Raw genomic sequence first — 20,011 nt, 5'->3', positions numbered from 1 at the left:
CTCACAAAGCTGCAAGTTTTTTGCCTTTTGAAGCATGCCATATACATGAATTAATTAAATTTTCATGTTCCTATTGCTTCCTCTCCCCAGCATATATTCAGGTCACCAGTCCATCCTGGTGCCCCCTCTGGAGCTGGAGAGCAATGTGTCTCTGTGGCTGTCTGCTGTCAGCCAGTACAAAGTGCGTGTCACCTTCTGCTCCTACTCCGTGATGGAGATATGCACCAAGGGCCTTGGGACACAGACTGATGTTCTCCGGGTGAGTGGGCTTCATTTTTCCACATTCTGACATAAACATACCTGTATCTTTCCAGAAATACTTCAGTATCTTTCCAAAATACTTCATTTGGGCTTGGAGAAGATGAGGTTTTAAGTGTTCCTGTGAGAGCCTTCCATTATGATTTGATTTTTAGGGAGTTTTGAGACTGCTGGAATATTCAGCTTCCATGTTTCTGGTGGAGGAAAAAAAGTCTTGTATTTTCTGGCTTAGTTATTTGTGCAACTTCTGTGCTCCTGGATGTTTTTGAGATTTTGGGCAAAATACATAGCAAGCCTATCAACCTTTGTGTCTGAGACAAGTAAACAACCCAACATCAAGCAAAAAATATTCCAGACAAATCACACACCAACAGAAGGAAAAATCCCAAATCCCCACCAAACACAAACCTCACTCAAAACAGCCAGAAGAGAAAGGCTCCCAGAACTCACCACGGGTCACTTACTTTCAGATATCACTTGATACCAAAAGTGTTATGTTCTAAAATGGATATAATCTTGCCTGTCCTGGAAGTGTTCCAGGCCAGGTTGGATGGGGCTTGGAGCAGCCTAATCTAGAGGAAGGTGTCCCTGCCCATGCAGAGGGGTTGGAATGAGATGAGCTTTAAAGTTCTTTTCTTCCCAACCAAAGCATATGCTATATGATTCTTTGATTCCTAACATCAGTTACACTCTACATATATTTATTTTTGAGGGAAATCTCTCAACTCAGATTTAATTTCCTTAAAGAAGAAGGAGTATTCCCACAGCTGTAGTAACTCAGCCGCCCAGGACTTCTACTGGGAATGTGTGGCAGTTCCTTCACAAAAAAGTGATTGTACTGTAAGCTGTCAATAAAGACAAAAAAAAATCTTGTTCCACTGGAACAAGGAATTTCCTGGAATTTCCTCACCAAAGGAAATCCTGGCCCTCAGCCAGTTGCTCCAGGTTCACATTCACATTGAGAGGAGCTGGTGATGTCTGGGACACCTGAACTGCACAGTGCTGGGAGCCAGCAGGTCCCTGGCCAGTCCAGCCCTGTGGCAAAATGACATTTTGAGGGGTTTTCAGCTCAAAATGCTGAGTGACTGTGTTGCAGCTACACGACACCTGTAATGTTAAAACAGTTCATGTCTTACTCTAGTGCTTTTAAAGCCATTCTGTTGCACAAATAAACCCGTTTCTCTCTAGAATTGCTGCCTTTGCAGTCACAGTGTGTGTTCTGTCCCACCCTCCCAGATGAAGGGGGTGAACCTGTCCTGCGTGCGCACCTGCATGGTGGTGGCCGAGGAGAGACCCAGGATCACCCTCACCCAGTCTTTCTCCAAGCTCTTCAAAGACCTGGGCCTGTCTGCCCGTGCAGTGAGCACCACCTTTGGGTGCAGGGTCAACGTAGCCATTTGCTTACAGGTGAGCTTCAACTGCTGCTTCCTTGCACAGAATCTCTGGGGACTTGGTAGAAAATCATGTTCAGGTTGTTCATGTTCACTACAACCCTTTTTGTAATGAGCTAGAGCTCCATTGCTTGCTTGCTTCATCACCAAGTCAAGCTAAGCTTTTTAATAGGATGTTTACTATTATGTTGATTATGATAATTTCATTTTTCTGTACTAATTGACCAATTGATTTGCTTTTCTAATCCAGAGGGTCAGTACTAAGAAACTTGTTTCCTTCCTACTATGCATTAAATAAACAGCTTCCTGTACATAAATATTGCATGTTACAAGCAATGCTGTTTCAGCTTTTGTGTGATTCAGATTTTGTCTTGTTTTGTATAATGTGGAATTAAATGGAAAACAGAATTTCACAAATAAGACTCAGAAAAATTAACACAGTTGGCAGGGGTTTTTTTTAATTTTTAAAGATCTCAAATGAGTATTAGCGACATGCAAATATTTTTGTCTCACCTTGTGTAAGAGCAGGACTGTTGGTTTTTGTTTTTTTTAACTTTTAAGTTGTGAAATTGCAAGCTTTCAGAGGGAGGATATGCCCATAAAGTATTCAGCCATGCTTCACAGTCTGCAGATAATGACATTCTGTGGGCTAGAACCACCTTTGATAGTTTAGTACTCAGCTGATAATAATCTTTTATGTGCAATTTAATCAGATGAAATCTAACTTTTCTTAATGAGGTATTTCTTTTCCAGTCAAGAGATTAAAAAAAACATACATACATACATACATAATAAACATACACATTTATATTCCAAAATTTACCTGAAAAATCAGCCATTAAGTTAGCATGGACTAGAAAGTGGGAAAAGCACCCTGGAGTTTGGAGGATGCTTGAGTTAGTAAATAAATTGCTCAGGTTTCAGATGAGGCAATATGTAGCTTTGTACATGGGGGATATCTTAGGGGGCACATGATTAAGTATGTGTAATTGTAAATTTAATTTCCAGTTTTATTGGTATGGATTACACTTAATAAAATAGAATTCTATGTAAATTGCTACTGTATTTCAGCAAAATTTTGTTTTTCCTTTTCTTGTTTTTTTTCCTGGTGCCCACTAGATGAAGAAAAGCCTTTTTATCTCTCAGAATATATTACAGTGTTCTAGTTTTCCTACAAGAGAGATATTCTGGGACATGAGTTACTTCAATATGTTGCCATTCACAATTGTTTCCTTAGTTTCTGTAGTTTCTTTCACAATTAAAGAAGAAAGGATTTTTAACAAGACCAAGCTAAATGGTTATAAAGAAATGTCAGAGTGATTTTATAAATCAATAGGTGGAAAAACAGGAAGGATGCACGTGAAATCAAGATGACAGCAAATTAAGATTTTAACATTGAATAAAGCTGCCAACTGTGAAAGAATAGCTTTCCAAATTGCCTGTGTGAATAAAAATTTCAAAAGCCAGTTTGGGAACAAGGGGTGAGAAACAGTTTTCTGCAAAATACTGAATGGCAGCATAACAAGTCCTCCAAAAAAACCTGGTGAGGAATACAGGACTGCTGGGCAGTCAAGCTTCCCCTTCATTTCATGCCTTTTTCATCTCTGTTTTCCATTCTTGAGACCCTTTTTAGTGAGAGGGTTTTCTACCCCTTTTTCCCCATTCTTCCCCCATTCCTCCATTAGACTTTTTAAATTGGATTTAAATGAATGTAAATGAATGACCAAACTGTTGATACAAATTAGCAGGCTAAATACATGTCTTCCAGCCCTGCTAAACTGGTTCACTGAGGTGTTTCAGAAGCTGCAAACAGTCTTACAGAGGGAGAAGGGATTTATTATAAAGCAATGTATGAGTTGCTGTAGCCTTCTTTTGTTACATGATCTGAGATTTGCATGTTTCCAAAAGAACTACCTAAAAGTGCCAAGCTCTTAAATAATCTGAAATGGAAATTTTCTTTTCATTCTAAAACAGTGTAAGTTTTGTTTTCTGTCTTACTGTGTGTATCTTATGTTTCCAGTGCCTCTTTGTTTGTATTTTCTTTTTTTCCCCTTTCTCTCTGTTTCCCACACTTTGATGGCCTCTGTTACTTCTGTTTGTGGTCCTGCTGTCAGCCAAACAGGCTGGGCAAGCTGGCTGAACAGGTATAGTGATGCATGTGTGCTTGTCACGTCCTAAAGTCCATCTGCTTCTGCAGTCTTAGGGACTAGGCCCACATAGGTTTGTGCTTGCATCCTTTTGCACTGCCTATGTGGGTTACAGAGCAGGTGCTTACTCAAATAAAATCCTAAAAGGTGAATTTTAAATCTAAAAATTCGGCAAACTTAGACTCACCTGTACTACATAGTTCACCTGTGCATTCATTGATTGGATTCCATAAAAAGCAAAGGCTCTACAGTAGTCACTGTAGAATGGGGGGCTACTTTATTTCTTGGACATTAGGGAAGTTCTTTCTAAGTGTCTGTAAAAAAGAAAGGAACTTTGTGAATTTATGTGGCTGTGAGAATGAAAGCAGGGTGTTGTGGCTTCTGTTGAATTTGTTTCTTCCTCCTTATTCTTAGGGAACAGCAGGACCAGATCCAACAACAGTCTATGTAGATATGAGAGCACTTCGACACGACAGGTACAGTCTGTGTTGCAGCATTAACTCTTCAGTGGCTGTGGAGAACAAACTTCAGCCTCATTGCACTGGTCTGTTGAATTGTCCTTGGCAGCAGCCGACTGACTTCCTCCCATATTATATCCCTGTGCTGTGCAATTCCAAGAAACCTGCTCCCTAACAATCCTCTTGGTAGTGGAAATAGCACAGTTAGAATCTCCCATAGTTTTTGTGGTTTTTTTTTTTCTTCAAAGCAAAACAGCTCTGTTCCTCAGCCTTCCCTGAGTGGCAAACAGAACATAGCAGAAATCTGTAGCTGTAACAGGAACCACGGGCTGTACTGGTGGGCACAGGATGCTGGGTTGAAGGGTAATGGAAGAGCCCAAAGCATCAGCAGAAGAGAGCAGGGCTGTCTCCCAAGAGAAAGCCCCTCAGCTACAAGAGTGCAGCCAGCTGCACCTTTCCCCCTCCTCCTTGACTGCATGTTTTGTCTTTTTTAAATACAGTCATTATCATCTCTTAGGCAGCAGATGGGAGAAAACTCCCTGAGAGAAAAAGAAAAGAAAAAAAAATCCTAATCTCCAACAGTCCTTAAAGCATTGTACAAATGTATTCCTTCCTCTTATCTTCTCAGGGTGCGTTTGGTAGAGAGAGGTTCTCCACACAGTCTGCCACTTATGGAGTCTGGCAAGGTGAGAGACAGTGTCATCCTTCCTCCTCACAGAATCAAGGAGTGGTTTGGGTTGGAAAGGACTTCAAAGCTCATCTCATTCCAGTCCATGTCTGCCATGGGTGGGGGTACACCGTCCAACCTGGCCTTGGACACTTCAGGGGTGAGGCAGCCACAGCCTTCTCTGGACAGCCTTTACCAGCCAGGGCCTCACCACCCTCAGTTGGGGACAATTATTCCCAACATCTACTCTGAACCTCCTGTTACCGTTTAAAGCCATTATGACACTCGTTATGTCCTCATGGCCCTCACCTGGGTGGGGAGCTGCATCACGTGGATCTCATGAAAGAATATGTGGGATGAGATTGGCTAATCAGAATGTGTCCAGGAGAACAGGTTGTGAGTGAGTAGTTAAGTGAAGCCAGGTGCATGACATGAAGCAATAGGATATATTGTACCACCAAAACAAATCTGAGACCTTCATAAGGAAGGCATTTTCTAGGTGTGAAACCAAAGCTGAAGCTGCAAAATGGCTGCTCAGAGTTAGAATTATTTAACAATTTAAAAAACTGTAGTAGGAAGCGATGATTGGTGTCTGTGGTGCAGAAAGGAGTAGAAAGGGAAGCACAGACTGTTGACTTCTGATTAACATTTCTTTTGATGAATTCATTTTCTTAATTTCTGTTTGCTTCTTACTCGAGATTCTTCCGGGAGTCAAGGTCATCATAGCACACACAGAAACCAAGGGACCTCTGGGAGACTCCCATTTAGGAGAGGTAAAGCTTTGGTACTGTTGTACTGTGTGTGTGGGCAGTGATGTGATGCATGGATACCTCCTGTTAGATAAATGCCTTCCTTCCCCTGAGTGGGATGTGAATGAGCCCCACAGAGAGCTGGCACCGTGTGCATTCCTGCACATGTGGCTGCACAGTCTGTGTCTGCCCAGCAACTAGAACAGGTAGGGATGTACTCCCATCAGTGGGCAGCAGCAGTAGGTAATTTGCTGCTTGGTTTGACCTTTGTTTTATAGGCATCTTTTGTTGTGTAATAAGATGCCCAGCTAATAGGTTAGCAGCTGTTCCTTTCCAGTAAGCCAAATGCCTGGTTCATTTTTTTATGGCCTTTACTACCCCCCAGTTACATGTACCTAAAACTCCTTTTCTCTGGTCAGAAGTTAATTCTTTATATAATGATAAATATATATATAATAAATAAATATATATAATACATTATATATATATATAATCTATAGAATACATTTTATATATATATAATATATATAATGCTTCATATAATAATAAATATATATAATAAATATCTATAATACATTTTTAATATATATAGATGTATATAATATATATAATACATTTTATATATATATATATATAATGCTTTATACAATTAAACTGGCATTTTGGAGTAATGAAAATGGTCAGTGAAACAGATCTTTTAAATCAATTAATGATGCTCAGTGTGCCTGGCACCATGACCCATGTTCACTGCAGTTGGATTTGGTTTGTCCCCCAGATCTGGGTGAGCAGCCCCCACAATGCCACTGGTTACTACACGGTGTACGGAGAGGAGGCGCTGCACGCCGATCACTTCACCGCCCGCCTGAGCTTCGGGGACACGCAGACCCTGTGGGCGCGCACCGGCTACCTGGGCTTCCTGCGCCGGACCGAGCTCACCGACGCCAGCGGGGGTACGGGGACAGCACACTCCTCACTGCAGGGCTTCTGGGGGGCTCTCCAGCTGGCTTGTGCTGACTTCCATCACAGGAGACTCCTGAGTCAAGGGGGAGGTGTTCTGTCATTCAGCAGGTTCAGAACGTGCACTGACACCGGTGATGTTGCAGTGTTTCAGAAGTTAAAGGTCTGGAGGGGAATGTTGTCGTCTCTATTGCAGGGGTTCCACACTGCTGTCTCCTTATCACAAAAGTTTCACACCTTCTTGGTGTTTCTCGTGGGCAGCTCTCAGAGCACTGACTCTTTCTTCTTCACAAAGCAGCCAGCTGACCCCCAGTTCCCTTCTCACCCAGCCACCCCACTCTTATAGCACTCTTCTGCTCATGTATGGCCTGTTAAAGTCAGGCCTGTTCCTAATCTTTGATAATTGGCCCAGCTGCAACTCCCTAGGGGTAAATTACTTTCTACACTCTCTTTATTTTCTTATATTCTATTCCCCTACAGGAGAAACTTTCCAGTATAGAAAATAAATTATTAAACTTGGGTTTTTTTAGTCTAAGCCAAAATGTCTGAATTTGCGAAGAGTTTATCCTCCATCTGCTCTGTTTTCTGTTGAGACAGAACACAAAGCAGATACAGTTCTTAGTTATCATATATGTAAAGAAATAAGTCTCTGAACATTCTAAGGAAGGGAGTTTGGATGCTCTTCACTTAGTAACAAATGTATATTGCTGGTTTTCTGTGATTGGACTTAAATGAATGGTGTCAGTGTCCTGACTGCTGCCACTGAATCCCAATAGCAAGTTTTTGTGCCTTGTAGTTTTCTGAAAAATCACATTTCACAGAGATTTTTATCACCATGGAACAATGTCAGTTGTCCTTTAGTTTTTAAGAAGCTGTGGGCAGTGAATTTACAGTATACACAAAATACAACTTCCCAGCATGATTTTCACACCTCCAGTAACATAACTGAACAAGACTATGAAATAGTTAACAAAGAAAAAGCAAAATTGAACTGAACAGAGTTACAAGGATGAATGTTGAGAGTAGGGTAGGGTCTTCCAGGAGAGCTTTGCTTATTTAACCTGGCAAAGCTGAGGCTGGGGAGAGGACAGAGTTGTTCTTCTTACTTTGTAAACTGTGGGATCTTAAGAAACTGAGTAGAATTTTGCTGGCATGAGGACTAGTGGGTGTAAGCTGGTGTTAAAAAAAAGAAGTTAAATTTGGGAATTGGAAAAGTGGTTGTGTTGATCAAAAAAGAATTGTCTGGTAAGAACAGTGGAACAAAAAGATGTTTTAATGGTGGATTTTACTTGGGTTTATGAACAGAGGTTACATTACATGAGACGAAGGACAGAACTGGATGACCCAGAAATTCTTTTCATTGTGATTTCAGTTGCTTGCAGTCATAGGCAGAAGTGCTGCATGAGCTCTTCATTCTCTCAAATGCTGGAGCGTGCATTATAGACTTTCCCCTAGGAAGCACTGGGAACATGTTAGAAGGTCAGGAATAAGCTCCTACAAGTGACTGTGTTTGTCCTGTAGCTGTGCTGGTGTTGAAATGTGCGTGCTGTATTGCAGAGAGGCACGATGCCTTGTATGTGGTGGGCTCTTTGGATGAAACACTGGAGCTCAGAGGAATGAGGTACCACCCCATCGACATAGAAACCTCTGTCATCAGGGCACATAAGAGCATTGCAGAATGGTAAGAACCACAGCATTGTTCTTCTCTATCATTTTATTTCTTCTAAAGCAGAACTTATGAGTTCCTTGGCAGTGTCAGAATGTACACCTGTGGGTGTGGTAAACACATCTCAGGGATTTCATGGATGATGTCTTCTCATGTGTATTATTCCCATTTAGCCCTAATGAGTTATGGATATAACTGAGGCTGTTATCCTCTCCAGCCTCAAAGCATTCAGGTTTAGTTGTAAGCTTTGGGAGGCCTTGTCTTTCTTTTCATAATCTCTTTTAGTGACTTATCCAGGTGTTCTTTCCTCCCCATTAACACGTGTGTCGTGCCGACAGTGCTGTGTTTACGTGGACAAACCTGCTGGTGGTGGTGGTGGAGCTGGAAGGCTCAGAGCAGGAAGCTCTGGATCTGGTGGCACTGGTGACCAACGTGGTCCTGGAAGAGCATTATCTCATTGTTGGTGTCGTGGTCATCGTGGATCCCGGGGTCATTCCCATCAACTCCCGCGGCGAGAAACAACGGATGCACTTGAGAGACGGATTTCTAGCTGATCAGTTGGATCCTATTTATGTTGCCTACAACATGTGAAAACAGCAAATAACATCAAGGCTAAAGCACCAAAATCCAAGGGGCTTTCCTCATAATAACATTGGAATCCATGCTCTTGTTTTTACAAGCTGTTGAAGACCCTAGGAAAATGGAGATACTTCTCTTTACATGCAGCCCTTCATCTCCCAGATTGCATTTGCTTTCATTGTAACAGTCACAGCTGTCTTAGGATGGAGAGTTTACTGGAATTCCTGAAGGAAGCTTATTAGAACTATCATGGACCAATTTTATTTTGGGGGGGGGGGCAGAGAGGAGAGAATAATTATGAATGTCAGTACTTGATGCACTGCATAAAAGGACATAGAGTGGGGTGGGGACAGAACAGCAGCTGTGAGGAGGACTCCTGGAAACAGCACCCAAAGTCGTGAGTAACCATCCAGAGTTCACCCTCCATGTGACTGCAGTATATGGGCAGTATTGGGGTTGGGGCATATCCTTCAACATTGCACACACCTCTGCCACATTCTCTACTGAAAGGCATTTTGCACATATTTGAGATTTAAAAATGCAGCCTTTTTATTTTAAAACACTGACTCATCCCTATTCAGAAGAAGCCAACCCCTTCCAATCCTGGATTCAGTGTAACAGTTATGCTGCTGATCAGCTTTTTTGTACCAAGCAAAAACAAATGCTGTAACAAGGTTACTTACGGTGCCATGCTGGACTCTGTAATGCTATAAACTTTATAATAAAATACAAAGTAATATCCAGTTTTAAGTACTTGATGCAGGAGCCTTCAGTGCTCTTGCTCTTCTAACTCCATGTCCAAGTCGCTTGTTTTCATAGTGTGAGCTGTTAATTCCTGCCCTGCATAATGCCAAGGATTCAAAAATCCATTCCAAAGCCACTCTGAATGATTTGTATAAATGTTTACAAAGCATAGGCTTACAAAATGTTTTCCCTGAATATTCTGTGCTAAAACTTGAAATAGTAACTTTTTTTTTCCCACCATGGAAAACCCATTCAGTGTTAGTTAGCTTGAGCTGTTGTGGTACAAATTTTGTTTGTTTTCTTTGGAGTTGTATTTAAACTCTTTTGTTCAGGCTAAAATATCCAGTTGGTTGGGTCACAGTTGGACTAATTAAGGTTTTGGAGTTTCTGCCTGATCTAATACTGCAGTGAACCTAATACAGAAAGAGAATATGAAGTTATTCAAGTAATTCTGTGTTTGAAGGTAGGCACAAGACTAGCAAATAATTATTTTTATAAACTTGTTAAAGACTTGAGAGCTACAGAAAATTTTTTTAATAATGCACAAGTTTGCAAAAGAGCCAGATTTTTCTGCAAGGCAATTCTGCCTGGATCAGTGCCTAAGAAAGATGGACGTCAGTCCCCTGATAGATTAGATTTATCCATGGTCAAACTGAAATCTTCAAGAAAAGCTCTCCTTTATAGTAGTTATGGGCCCTGGTGGTGTTTACCTATGGTGTATTATACAGCTGCATACTCTGACTGTAATTATGTACAGAACTTGTGTAACTTATTGTTTGAGCCCAGCAGCCTCCAGCAGCAGGCTGTGGGACAGCCCTCCTCCCAAAACAGCTGGCAAAAGGAGACAACTCCCTAACCCCCAGTTCCATGTTGTAGTTTTTTAGCAAACAAAGCATTGTAAGACTTTTGTATTGAGATACTGATGAAAGTGATACAAGTTGCCTTGTAAAGTAAATCTTAAAACAAAAAGCTTATTAAACATTTCAGAACAGCTCTTGCCAATCTGACTTGATGAATGTTGAAACTCAAGCTGTTAGGTCAAAACCTTGGCTTAGCACCAGTTTTCACTCATATATCAGTTTAATGCATTAAGAGCTTTTTCTGCAAAACCTCACTGCAATTGCTTTGCAGGTAAAAGAGTTGTAAATCCTGGATGCTCCTGAATTTCCTGTGTTTTGAGCCTCTGCCAAGCTGCACTGCTGTTGTCACTGTGTCAGGTATGACATCTCTGCTGTGGGGCTGGCAGGGCAGGGCTGGCAGGATGTCACGGCCATGGTGCAGCTAAGCAGCTGCTCCATGCATGGCTGAGCCTCTCCAGGCCTCTGAGCTCCAGCTGCAGGCACAGACTGGCCCTGTCCCTGCTTGCTTTGCAGCCAGACATCCACTGAAGTTTATACCCCTGGGAGACATTGCAGAAGGCACCAGCTGGACAGAAAGGCCTGATGCCAGATCTGGGCTGATGACTGCCAGGGAGGAAGCACTAACTGAAAAGGAAAAGGAGAAACAGCAGCACTGGGATGATGCCCTCCAGCAACTTCATCAGGCTGTGCTGCCAAATTCTCCAGAGCTGTCAGGGTAAAGAAGGCTCTCTCTGCAGGCCAGTAAGTCCCATGGGCCCCTGTGTCCCCTGGGAAGGAAAGATGAGAAGGAGAGGGGATGTTGGGTGTGAAAAGGGTTGGAGAGGGTGAGGGCCATACTCAGGACTCCTTGAACTACCAAGGATGCCCTGGAAAACAACAGCTCAGCAGGTGAACATGTCCCTGCCAGCCAGGGGAGTTAGGATGGGATGAGATGGAATGGAATAGCGTGGCGTGGCATGGCATGGCAGCTCCAGCCAAAGCAAGGATAGTACACTTTACCAGGGATGCACATACAGGAGACAGCAGTGACCCTGCCAGCTGCTGAGACTCCCCCAGCACAGGGAGCAGGGAAGCAGAGGTGGGCTCAGGGAGCAGGCAGGGCGATGGGAGGAGCCCATTGTGCAGCAGTAAAGCCAAAGGACACCCTTACTTACTGGCTGCCCAGGTGATCCCTCACCTTGCCAGCATAGCTGAGGCTGTAGTCTTGGGGGGGCTCAGGGCCAGCCACAGGAAGGTTGGTGCAGTCTCCACTGTGCCAGATGGGATAGCATAGCCAGGAGGTCATTTGGGGGGAAGGAGGGATGCATGCACAGTCTGGCACCCAGCACTGTCAGCACCTGTGCCCCTCAGGGAGGAGGATGGGGGCCATACCTAGCAGGTGCAGGAAGCCCCCAACACTTGTGCACACCCTGTGTGTCGTCAGTGGCACCAGCGTGTCCAGCAGCTTGAAATAACCAACATAGAAGGTGTCAGTAGGCACTGAGGCCACAGGGATCAGCTCTCTGCATGGTCCTTCTCAGCTTGAAGGACCCCTGTGCACATTACAGCTTCATAAGGATTAAAGATCCCAATAGAAGTCTCTTACAAAAATGTGCCAGGATAAAAACATGTGCTTCATGTCTCCTTCTCTTCACCCAGATTGTGCTGCTGTGCTAAAAGTGTTTCCAGTTAGACTGAGATGACAAGAGAGGCAGAACACAGGGCTCCATAGCAGTGAGAAGCTAAGGGCATGGTACAGCCCAGCAAGACATTGCTGTGTCATCTACCCAGGGAGGTCGTGGAGTCACCATCCCTCGAAGAGTTTAAAAAAAGACTGGATGTGGCACTTGGTGCCATGATCTAGTTGAGGTATTAGAACATGGGTTGGACTCGATGATCTTAAAGGTCTCTTCCAACCTAGAATTTCTGTGATTCTGTGATTCTGTGTGTAGGAGCCATTGTTGGACATAGTCAGTGCTGGACGTGGTATGCAACTTGTGCTTGGTAAGTTCCTGAATGAGAATGGCAGTGCTTCCTCATGGGAAGGAAAGAACTTGGCCCCAGCGTTGGAGGTGCAGATAAGAAGCTGCATTGTGCAGCTCAAGGGTGGCAGCAACTTTCTACCCTGGCATATTTGGTTTGGAAGCACTGACTCAATTTGTACAATCATGGAGTCAGCATCCATCTTTGAAAAGCAGTCTCCCTCCTGAAAGATTCAATTTGGCATGTGTTTTCCACTTGTTAGAGGTAGCCTTCTTGAAATTCTGCCAGCACACTTCTTTTGGACAAGGTAAGCAGCTACACTGAGTGTTGGTGTGCAGCTGATCAAGTGCCCCGGGCAGGTAATGCCCAATAGCAGTGTTCTGACACATGTGTAGGGGATCAGTCCCTGGATGTTTTGGATTTTGGAGGGGATGCCATTTCTTCTGAGATGGAGTTCTAGTTGCTCTCTTTGGCAAAGAAAGTAAATTTGGATGAGCACTTCGGTGATCTCAGTGAATTTAGAGGCTTTTCCTAATATTCAGTTCTCTGGGTTAAAGCTGTTGAACTGCCAGTGGGAATGCAGATGCCAAGCTGTTGAGTTTTTGTCCTTGTAGCTTTAGCATGTGAGCAGTCCCTGGTGCCATCCCATTTGGATCCTGCCTCTGAGACTGAAGGCTTAGGATGGTACCTAGAGCTGAGAAGGAAAGGGGCTATAGCAGGGGGTGTGTTTGTAGTTTGATGGGGGCAGTTGAAATTGTAGGCAGCAAAGAGCTTTCTCCACTGACACTTACATGAGCCCTGGTTTTGGCAGATGTATTCAAGTTTGTTACCAGACTCTGTGAGAGTGAAAAGGTTTGTTGGGGCAGAGGAGTTCATGTTGCCATTTGAATGTGCTGCAAGGAAGAGTTTGTACTTGCAAGGGGAAGATCAGCCAAATCTTTTTGTCCTGGCAGAGGTGATTGGAGAGCAGGGACGTTTCTGACTCAGCTCTGTCCTGGGGGTGGTTTCGAGCTCGGTGCGTGTCCCTGTTTTGTGAGTCGACAGCGCTATCGTGTGGTTGTGTTGGCTGTGCAGTTTATAAGCTTCAAAATAAAAGGCAATTGCAGCACAGCCGCGTCCTTTTAGAAGCTTTTCTGTGCCACCAGCTGCTCAACATGTAACTCACACCCACTGAACTGCATCCAGCTCCCTGGAGATATGCACTTTCCCTCAGGATCTGTGTGCCATCTTGCACTCTAACGCTCGCAGATCCAAACCCCTTCAAAATGTCCAGCAGCTGCTCGCAAAGAAAAAGTCCTATAACAGAAAGCCACTGCTGGCCTCTATAGTCCCTTTGCAGTCTGTAAGCTAGACAAAACATACTCGTGGTTGACCTTTTCCTCCTAAATTGTATATATAGCATCAGCACGTTCTCTCAAAGTGGCAGAGTCCACTGTTAGAGCAAAGTGTTTCCAGCTGCAGTTCTGACTGACAGATGTGCCAGGACAGAAGGCATTTGCCAGCCTGACATTCACAGCACAATCACTTTCACATATTTTCAATGTCCAAGCAGCTGCTAGAGGTCATGCAGATGGAAGTGTCAAGACAGAAGATGTTCTCAAAGTACCTCCTTCTCTTATTAACAGCATTTAAACTGCACACAATGCTCTGTATCTCCTTTTTCCAGACAGACCTGGCATCACTTTTTTCACTCTCACATCTTCATTGCAAAGTCCAGCAGTTGCTTTCATAGAAGAAGGCTCTAGAAGTAAAAGCCAGTGCAGGGCTGCACCTTCCCCTTGCTGCACATAAACCACATCAAACTCACCAGTGCACTCTGTCCTTCCCTTCTCTGCTGCCTCTACCATTGTGTTCTCTGGATCTCAGAGCCTCAAGGTAGGCACAGGTGTTCCCACAGAGGGGCTGGAAGAGGAATAGGTAGCAGCACAAGTAGCTCTTGTTTAAACTTCACCCTTAAGACTGCCAGCTTAGGACTGGGAATTCAGCTGGCAGGCCAGTGGCAGCCATGCTCCTTTCACAGCCAGGACGCTGTGCCCAGCTCAGAGAGCTGTGCCAAGACAACAAGCTTGCCCAGAGTTTGCCCCTGGAACTTGTGAAATACTGTCTAAACTTTGGGAAACTTGTATTTGCACCACATTCAAGGGGAAGCCCCCTCTCTTTTAAAACCTTCAAGAAGCTGGTAGAGCACAGTGCTCTCTGCACAGTCCTTTTCAGCTTGAAGTACTACCATGCACGTCGCAACCTCGCAAGGGCTGGAGATCGGATAGATGTCTCGTACAGAAAAATCTGCAAGGACAAAAATGTGTTCTTCACGTCCTCTAATGGTGTCTTTGTAGTGCTGGAGAGTGAGGCAGTTCTTTATTCCTGGCCAGAGTTTGTAAATGGCTGACAAAATTCCAGCCTCTACACAGGCACAAATACAAAACTTTTCCACCTATTTCTACATTTTTAGCAAACAAATTAATGTTCATTGGTTCTAAATTGCATAATTATATTTCATTTATTAGTATACTGTTCTCTATTGGTTATTGATTCCTCGCTGTTCATGCTAATCAGTCCATATTTTTAGGGAGTTTACTGTCTGTTTTCTCCAGTAGGGACTTTTCAACACACAGACACAGTCTTTGTTAGTCTCTTCTGCTTTCTGCAAAATGTCCTTGTAGTCCCTAAATTCTGCATTCCAGATGTCCAGCTTCAACAATACATCTTTATCTCCCAGGCCTTGTTCATTGAAGCATATCAGATTTAGTTTATCAAAACTTAATGTGTCAGAAATTTTCCCAAGCTGTGTTCCCATAAAAGTAACTTGAGACAACTTTGTTAAATGCTGGCTTTAAATGATACAAGACTAATGTACTGCTTATAATTAATATACTGGTTATGATTAATTAAAATTTAATAAAACCATTATTTTTTTAAGTTATGTCACTTCTAACAGCTGCAGCAGTTTGGAAAAGCTGTAAAAAAACTCCAAAAAGAACTCTTCCTGTCCCTCTTGCAATGTGGCTCATGGGAGGTAGGGTGTCTGGTTTAACTTTTATCTAGACAAAATGATGTGCTGCACCAGCACTAGTCCCAAGTGTGTTCCCAAGTGGTTCCTTTCTCTGACACAAAGTTCAGTGCAAACACTTCTTTGAGGTGCAGCAGATGGGTCAGACTGCTGGGCCCACAGTCAGCTCACAGTGTGCAGAACACTCTGTGCTTACAGGGCATTCCATCTTGGAAAGGAGCCCTGGGAGGTTTTTTCATGTCATCTGCATTTTTTAACCCAGACTTTCACAGGTTCCTAACCAAACCACCTGCTTCTACTTAGATCCTTGTTTGTGGAAGTAAATTAAGTTGTAGTCTTTAAAAGAAGGCAAGTGTTTTGTTTGAAAAGGCAAGAGAGGTGAGGCTCGTACAGAAACCATTTGCACTGACAGTAGATTTAGAAACACACAAGAATCGATCCTGCAAAATGTGTTTTGTGTTTAAAAGCAATGCACACAAAGAGACAATCACAAGAGACTGTCTGTGTGCCTGGCTCTGCCTGAAAGTCCCCTTGCACAACCTGGGGGAGGCTGGTGAGAATAGCAAGATGGTCTAGCAAGTAGCAAGATGTCCAAAGATGTCATTTTGTGCATAAAATCATTATAATATGTGGAATGAGGTAAAACCAGTACCATCTGAGAGCATCTTTGCTGTGAATCTGTCACTGTTGGAGCTGCAGGAAGGCCCAGCTCACAGGTGCTGCTGAGCTGGATGGCAGGTGCAGACTGGAAAGGCAGAAGCTCAGGTGTTGGGGCGGTTGTTCTGGGTTTAGCTGAGGCTTTGCAAGGGCTCACCACTGCAAGCCCCTGGATGCCCCCAATAGCAGCAGTGACATCCTGCAGAGGGCCCCTGTGTCCCTTTGTCTGGCAGGTACACCTGGCAGTGTGGGCAGCCAGCTGGAACTCGGTGCTGGTGACAATCGAGGGTTGTCTGGCCAGTCACAAAGACACCAGGCAAGAGAAGAGGGGTCAGTGCCCAACGAGACCCCCAGGGGCATGAGCTGTGGCAGTGCCTCAGGCCTGATCCCCCAGCCTTTCTCTCTCAGTGCAGAGCAGCCTGGCACAAAAGGACACATTTCTCACCAGAGGCCAAACCAATGTTTTATTCCTTGTCATTTCCACACACGCAGGAGGCTGTGCCTTGTCTGTGGTCACATGGGCCACTCCCACTTCCCTTCTGACTGAGCCTGGACACCTTGTCAAGGCATATCCCAGGCCCAGGAGCTGACCCCAGTGCAGGAGCCTCATATGCTGTAGCTTCCAGTTCTGCAGGCTGCTAAAGCAGGATTGATCAACGAGTGAAAGCCTGAGCTGTCAGATGGTTATGCTTTTAGATTGTTACACTTTGCCTTGCAAGCCAAAGGTGTCTCCATGTACCAAGAAATGGGTGGGCTCTGCTGAGCACCTGTGATGGGACAGGAGCTGGTTTCTAATGCCATGCCTAGAGCCCACAGGAAATCACTGGGAGCCTTCCTGTTCAGGCCAGTGGGCTCAGCAGCAAGTTTCCAAAACCAGCCCCTCTGCATCACCTCTTCCTTCAACCCTTGAATTTCCTTTTTTCCTTTGCAAGCAAGCTTGGATCACAGCATCCCTCTGCTTCTAGCCCCATGCACATTCCTGACTTAAAACAGCAGGGAAGGAGCTTGAGGCAAGGCACTCTCACTGCACCCAGCCCAATGGGCACCAGCCAACAGCCTCTCCTGAGCCACACAAGTGTTTCTTGTTCACAAAGCCACAGCACTTTTAATAAGCTGCTTAAGTCTAGCGCAAGCTGAACTCTAAGGTGTCTGTAATCACAGCCAGTCCTTTTCCTGGAGGAGCAATGCTGCCTTGCCTCTCTCCAGCATGAGCAGAAGGGGCTCACCTGCTTCCCACCAGTTCACTCCTCCTCAAAGAACTCGTGGCAAGCAGCAGTGACCATTGCAATGAAGGCCACGAACTCCTGGAAGTCGCACTCTGCATCCCCATCGCAGTCCAGGGCCTCCATGACTTTGTCCACAGTCTCCTGGTCTTTGATTTCCTGAAGGGATAGAAACAGGGGCCAAAGCTGGGGAGGACCACAGCGTGGCCCAGACAGTAACATGTCCCCGTTTCCCAAGTGCTCTCATGGCTGAATCTCTGTTCAGACACATCCTAAATGTCTTGTGGCTGTTCCCAGTCTGGTGGGGCACTGCCCTGTGCCCTGGGGAATTGCAGCCACAGCTGTGCTGCTGGGAAGGGACACTTGAGCCCCCTGGGGCGAGGCTGTCCCCCGTGTCAGGGAAGGTAATTTCCCTAGTATCCAACCCACACCCCAGTCTGCCATATAGGCTGTTCCCCTCATCCTGCTGCTCTGTAGAGCTGGGGCAAAGGATTTAATGTCCTGCTGTGTAAATAAACCTCTTCACCTGTGCAAGGCTTCTGTGGGAGACAGAGTTGGGGAGTGCAGGGCTGTTGGATGGCCCCTGAGCCCAGGCAGGCTGCAGGGAGGGCAGTGCTTACCCCGAGGAAGTGGCTCAGCTCGTTGTTGATGAGCTCCTTCAGTTCGGATTTCTTCAGCTTGTGCTTGTCTCCCTCCTTCCCGGAGTACTGGTGGAAGGCCTCGATGATGGCGATCATTGCCTTCTCCAGTTCAGACATGGTCGCGGCGCAGCCCTGAGGTCAGAGGGGACGGTGGAGCGCCAGCCTGGGCAAGCTCCAGCAATTCCCATTGATTTGGAAGCACGGCCACCCCGGGCTCCGCCCATGGATCAGCAAGGTCGGAGCCGCGTTCAAGGCATTCTGCTGGGAAGCGCTGGCAGCAGCTCTGGCTTCAGGGGGAAGGTCATGAGAGACCAAACCTCTGCTGCCAGGGACTCTCGAAGACAGCAGAGCCACAAGACGAGGAGAGAGGCAGGCATGGGGTCAGCTCCGGAGCTTCGGAAAGGTTTTGCTGTCCCTGCTGTCACAGGTCCCCTCGGCTGTGTCTCTGCCTGCAGCCCTCTCTCCAGCCCAGCAGTCAGGGGAACCCGGCAGAAACCGGTTTTGATGGGTGCGAGCAGGTCAAAATGAACATCTCTCAAACCTCCCTCTCCCACACTTGGTCTGGAGACCCTCTTGGGATATGATAATAATTCGGATTGCAGCGTTCCCTGCAGACTTCACAAACGGACAAACCACAGAGACTCTGATCTCTTTAGTGGAGACGGAGAGCTGCCAACCCAAAGACTCGGAAAATAAAGAAGCCTTATTGCCTGGCACTCGTTTCGTTCATATCCCATCGGTAAATGTCTCCTGCCCTGCAACCTGGCTCCTGTTTCTCCACCACAAGCTACTGAATCTGATCCCACAGCTGATGTCCTCCCCCGCCCAGCAGTCAGTGCCCCAACCGAAAGACTGTTACCAGACACGGCAGAAAACATCCTAACAAAAATACCCTTTTCATGCAGCAGCCCTGCCTGCTGCCCGTCCGCAAGGCTGAGGAGTGCTCCCGAGCAGAGGTGATGCGGAGCGGTGACCCTGCCCTGACAGCGCCCACCTCCCCCCCGGGCAGGGCCAGCCCCCGGCATCCCCCGGCATCCCCCGGCATCCCGCGGCATCCCCGGCCCCTCTCACCTCCGTGCTGCCGGCGGGGCTGTGCACGGCGATGCGGCGTGGCCAGGCACCCCCGGCGGGGCCTCGCTGCCCTCTTATGGCCGCGGCGTGGCCGGGGCGGGGTGTCCGGGCCGGGCGCTGTGCCCGCAGAGCCGCAGAGCCGCTGGCCGGCCCAACGCCCGCGCGGGAGCCGTTGGAAAGCCGCCCTTGGGACAGGGAAACACCGCCTGCTTCCCTTGTTCTCCTTTTTACCTGCTGGTACTTCAATCAGCCAATTTTTATAAGCGACACGTACATAGGGGTATACCCCGTTTCAAAATGTATTGCAGTAAACGGAGATCATCCCTAGACGCAGTTGTTACGCATTACCAGTAAATCTGTTATGGTGCCATTTATTTGTTCATATTTTTCAAAGATAGAATGCCTACTCTCTGTTCCTTTGACGCACAGAACACAGAATGTTCTGTGAACCAAGCTTGCAATTCAAAGACGTGAATGCTTTCTTTAAAGCTGCTGTTCTGCTCTGAACAGTGAGTATGCAAAAACAGCAATTCCTTGTACGTCTGATCTTTTCACTATGTTTACTGAACACTATTAATATTTAACACACTTTTTCTGCTTCTACTGCTTTAAGATTGTAGAGTCAGGCCAGACAGGGAAAATAAGGTTATTTCAATTCACTCAGCTTCACCAAACATACCACTCAAAAAACTGAAACCTTTGCTGCTTGTGCAAAACCATTTATACCATGGGAGTGAAAGTATCAATGAAAATATGTTTTGCAGTCAGTGGGAGCATAAGACTTATACTTTTCTGTGTGTATTGTTCAAGAAATGTTAAAATGTTCAAGAAATATCCGCCTAACACCAGAGACAAGTGAAACTGCAAATATTTTGAAGCAATTCTGAGAAGTGTAAATCAACATGCAAAACTCAGAAAAAAAGATGAATTATTGTTTGTATACTGATTCACACTAGAATTTTTTTTTCTTT

General features: G+C 45.4%; 2 protein-coding genes across 6 annotated transcripts in view; one reads left to right on the top strand and one right to left on the bottom strand.

Moving 5' to 3' along the window:
- DIP2A (disco interacting protein 2 homolog A) overlaps positions 1–10,607 on the top strand; it is a 79,264-nt gene extending 68,657 nt beyond the window's left edge. For 3 of the 4 annotated variants that reach the window (XM_036387306.2, XM_036387308.2, XM_036387305.2), the window contains 9 exons: positions 91–259; positions 1,495–1,665; positions 3,764–3,793; positions 4,211–4,272; positions 4,883–4,940; positions 5,620–5,694; positions 6,446–6,620; positions 8,185–8,308; positions 8,632–10,607. In XM_036387306.2, coding sequence (XP_036243199.1) covers positions 91–259; positions 1,495–1,665; positions 3,764–3,793; positions 4,211–4,272; positions 4,883–4,940; positions 5,620–5,694; positions 6,446–6,620; positions 8,185–8,308; positions 8,632–8,884 — 1,117 coding nt within the window. In that variant the 3' untranslated portion in view covers positions 8,885–10,607. The remainder of the gene's footprint in view (positions 1–90; positions 260–1,494; positions 1,666–3,763; positions 3,794–4,210; positions 4,273–4,882; positions 4,941–5,619; positions 5,695–6,445; positions 6,621–8,184; positions 8,309–8,631) is intronic. The other variant, XM_036387307.2, reaches the window with a different exon arrangement.
- S100B (S100 calcium binding protein B) lies at positions 7,896–19,165 on the bottom strand. 2 transcript variants are annotated; one of them, XM_036387312.2, is made up of 4 exons: positions 19,041–19,165; positions 17,949–18,101; positions 17,332–17,487; positions 7,896–8,871 (listed from the first exon to the last, which is right to left on the bottom strand). In XM_036387312.2, the coding sequence occupies exons 2-3, from the start codon at positions 18,084–18,086 to the stop codon at positions 17,347–17,349; spliced, it is 279 nt and encodes a 92-aa protein (XP_036243205.1). In that variant the 5' UTR covers positions 18,087–18,101; positions 19,041–19,165; the 3' UTR covers positions 7,896–8,871; positions 17,332–17,346. The 2 variants fall into 2 exon arrangements, with proteins under 2 accessions (XP_036243205.1, XP_036243204.1); XM_036387311.2 differs by lacking the exon at positions 7,896–8,871 and having other exon boundaries at positions 16,555–17,487.
- Between the last annotated feature and the right edge of the window lie 846 nt (positions 19,166–20,011).

This window comes from Molothrus ater, chromosome 7, assembly GCF_012460135.2.
Source record: "Molothrus ater isolate BHLD 08-10-18 breed brown headed cowbird chromosome 7, BPBGC_Mater_1.1, whole genome shotgun sequence".
In the NCBI taxonomy this organism is placed as follows: domain Eukaryota; kingdom Metazoa; phylum Chordata; class Aves; order Passeriformes; family Icteridae; genus Molothrus; species Molothrus ater.
The sequence above is the reverse complement of the archived record's forward strand: the minus strand, read 5'-3'. Positions and strand labels throughout refer to the sequence as shown.

What these genes read in the sequence shown, in the direction of transcription:
- S100B (XM_036387312.2), bottom strand. Translation starts at nt 18,086, where the DNA reads ATGTCTGAACTGGAGAAGGCAATGATCGCCATCATCGAGGCCTTCCAC. An exon ending in AGCTGAGCCACTTCCTCGGG is followed by an intron (nt 17,488 to 17,948) that starts GTAAGCACTGCC and finishes CTATCCCTTCAG; the next exon opens with GAAATCAAAGACCAGGAGAC.